The sequence below is a fragment of the Frankliniella occidentalis genome, unplaced genomic scaffold, assembly GCF_000697945.3.
Source record: "Frankliniella occidentalis isolate FOCC.00 unplaced genomic scaffold, Focc_3.1 Scaffold200, whole genome shotgun sequence".
NCBI classification, from domain to species: Eukaryota; Metazoa; Arthropoda; class Insecta; order Thysanoptera; family Thripidae; genus Frankliniella; species Frankliniella occidentalis.
In genome coordinates, this window is record NW_026267326.1 from 321,427 (window position 1) to 323,469 (window position 2,043).

Genomic DNA, 2,043 nt, shown 5'->3' on the forward strand with positions numbered 1-2,043 from the left:
CTGGGCACGGCCTCGTTCCACTCCTGGAGCACCTCGTCGACAACATACGAAGGGTCCTCATAGGCGCGGGCGCGCGCGCGCGGCCGTGCCAGCGGCTGGCGTGCTTAGGTCGCGAATCTCATGTGAACATGATTATCCAAAACCATGCTGACCCCCCCCCCCCTTTTACACACACACACATACACATACCCGCACATACCTGAGGGCGGGGCGGGGAGGTGTCTCCTGACCGGGTATGGGCGGCGGGCCCGGGGCTTGGGGCTTAAGCTGGTAGGCGACTGCCGTTCCCTTGTGCCCTTATATCTTAATGAATTAAGTACTTTGCGTTTTATTACTATTTTCCTTTTCTAGGTCATTGTGCAGGAGGATGCAACACGGTGTGTCGCTGGCGTCCAGTACAATTCTTCCAACAACCAAATGGTGGGATTTCGAGTGCCCCTCTCAGTGACGGGTCTACCTGCAGTGGCACAGTTTCCAGCCGACTCTGAAGTTGTGATGCGACGACATTTTGAAGATGCGCCTTTAGCTAAAAATGTTTACTGTATTCTGGCACAGCCATTGGTTGACAAGGCGTCGTCCTTCATTTTATGCTGTTTCGGCTCGGACAACAAGTTTACAGCGGTTCAAGTGGCTAGCCGCTGGCACCTGGAGGAGAAAGAGGCAGCAAAATTCAATATTGTAGTGAAGATGAGGGCCACAGATGGGGACAGCAGGTGTCTATCTGCTATGCAGGCTCGCTTGTTCAAGGCTGTTACTAACCCACTGCAATGGCACTTCTGGTTTCGTGCTGACATAAATGAAAAGAATGTGTGCATACAAGACCCTACACACGTTGCCACTAAACTTCGAAACCTCTTGTTGAGAAAGCATATTTTACCAATGGGAAACTTTTACGTGTCGGTAACACATATCGAAGTTCTCCTCAAATCTGTGAGCAAGGACCATCACATGTTGGTCAGCGGAGACATTAATGGCTCTGATAGAATGAATTTTAGATCGGCAGAGAAACTATTCTCTCAAACTGTCACCGATATTTTAGAGAGTGACATTCCTGATGCCATTGGAACTGCAGTTTTCCTTAAGATGGCCAGATTTGCTACAGAATCTTTTCTCAGTAAATCATTGAGCCCATCAGAGAGACTTCGCATGCTTTGGACGGCAAACTTTTTCAATCGTGGCTGGAGAGCATGGATCAAGAAAACCCCTCAGTACAATCTTAAAAACAACTTTCTTACTTCAAATTGTTATTTGTGCATGGAAATAAATGCACATTGTTTTCTTATCTTGATAAGGTACTATCGAGACAATGTTGATCAGTTGGAGAAAGGTGAGAAACTATTATATATTGTTTCGTAGCGGTCTAACAGGAGCGCCTCACTGGCCTGAGGCAACCAACTACACAAACAAGTCGTGCGGTACTGCCTATCTCCACCACTGCAGGCGCTCGTGTACCTTTTCTTAAAACATTTTTTTTGCAGGTGCGTTTGCTCCTTGGATGTGGGGTAGTCAGAAATGCGAGAGTACATTTCGTCACCTTCGTTCTATGGGCACCACTCAAAGCACCGTGATTAACTTCACTGTCTTAGAGTGCTTACAGAAGTTGGCCAGAGTGCGACTTGAGGAGGACATAAGAAATGAGTTGTCTTCTAAATACTTTTTTAAGTCATCTCGGAGAACAGGAAAGAAGCACGAAGGAGAAATATTAAGTGAATTGTGCAATTTCCCAAATGACTCAGAGATTCTTAATATAGTAGTACGGGAGTCAAGAAAAAGCGCTCAAAAGCAACTAAATGACCTAGGCATGTGCATAGACATACCAGTGGTGTTCTCTAGTTTGAAAGAGTCAGAATTTGAAGCGGATGATGATTACCAGGTACATATCAAAATTCAACTATAAATACATATCTTAGCCTATTTGAAATATACATACCTTGCTTTAACTGCTCTAGCAGGATGAACATGTTGCCGATTTGACGATGCTGCAGCTAGTAATGATTTGGCAGAAGACGAAAGCATCTTGCTGGAAGCACGACCTGAGCCCTC

General features: G+C 45.9%; 1 protein-coding gene across 1 annotated transcript in view; it reads left to right on the forward strand.

Moving 5' to 3' along the window:
* Positions 1–2,037, forward strand: part of LOC113215578 (uncharacterized) — a 16,782-nt gene extending 14,745 nt beyond the window's left edge. Inside the window, exons 7-8 of the mRNA XM_052272339.1 lie at positions 352–1,327; positions 1,479–2,037. Coding sequence (XP_052128299.1) covers positions 352–1,327; positions 1,479–1,897 — 1,395 coding nt within the window. The 3' untranslated portion in view covers positions 1,898–2,037. The remainder of the gene's footprint in view (positions 1–351; positions 1,328–1,478) is intronic.
* Positions 2,038–2,043: the final 6 nt, after the last annotated feature.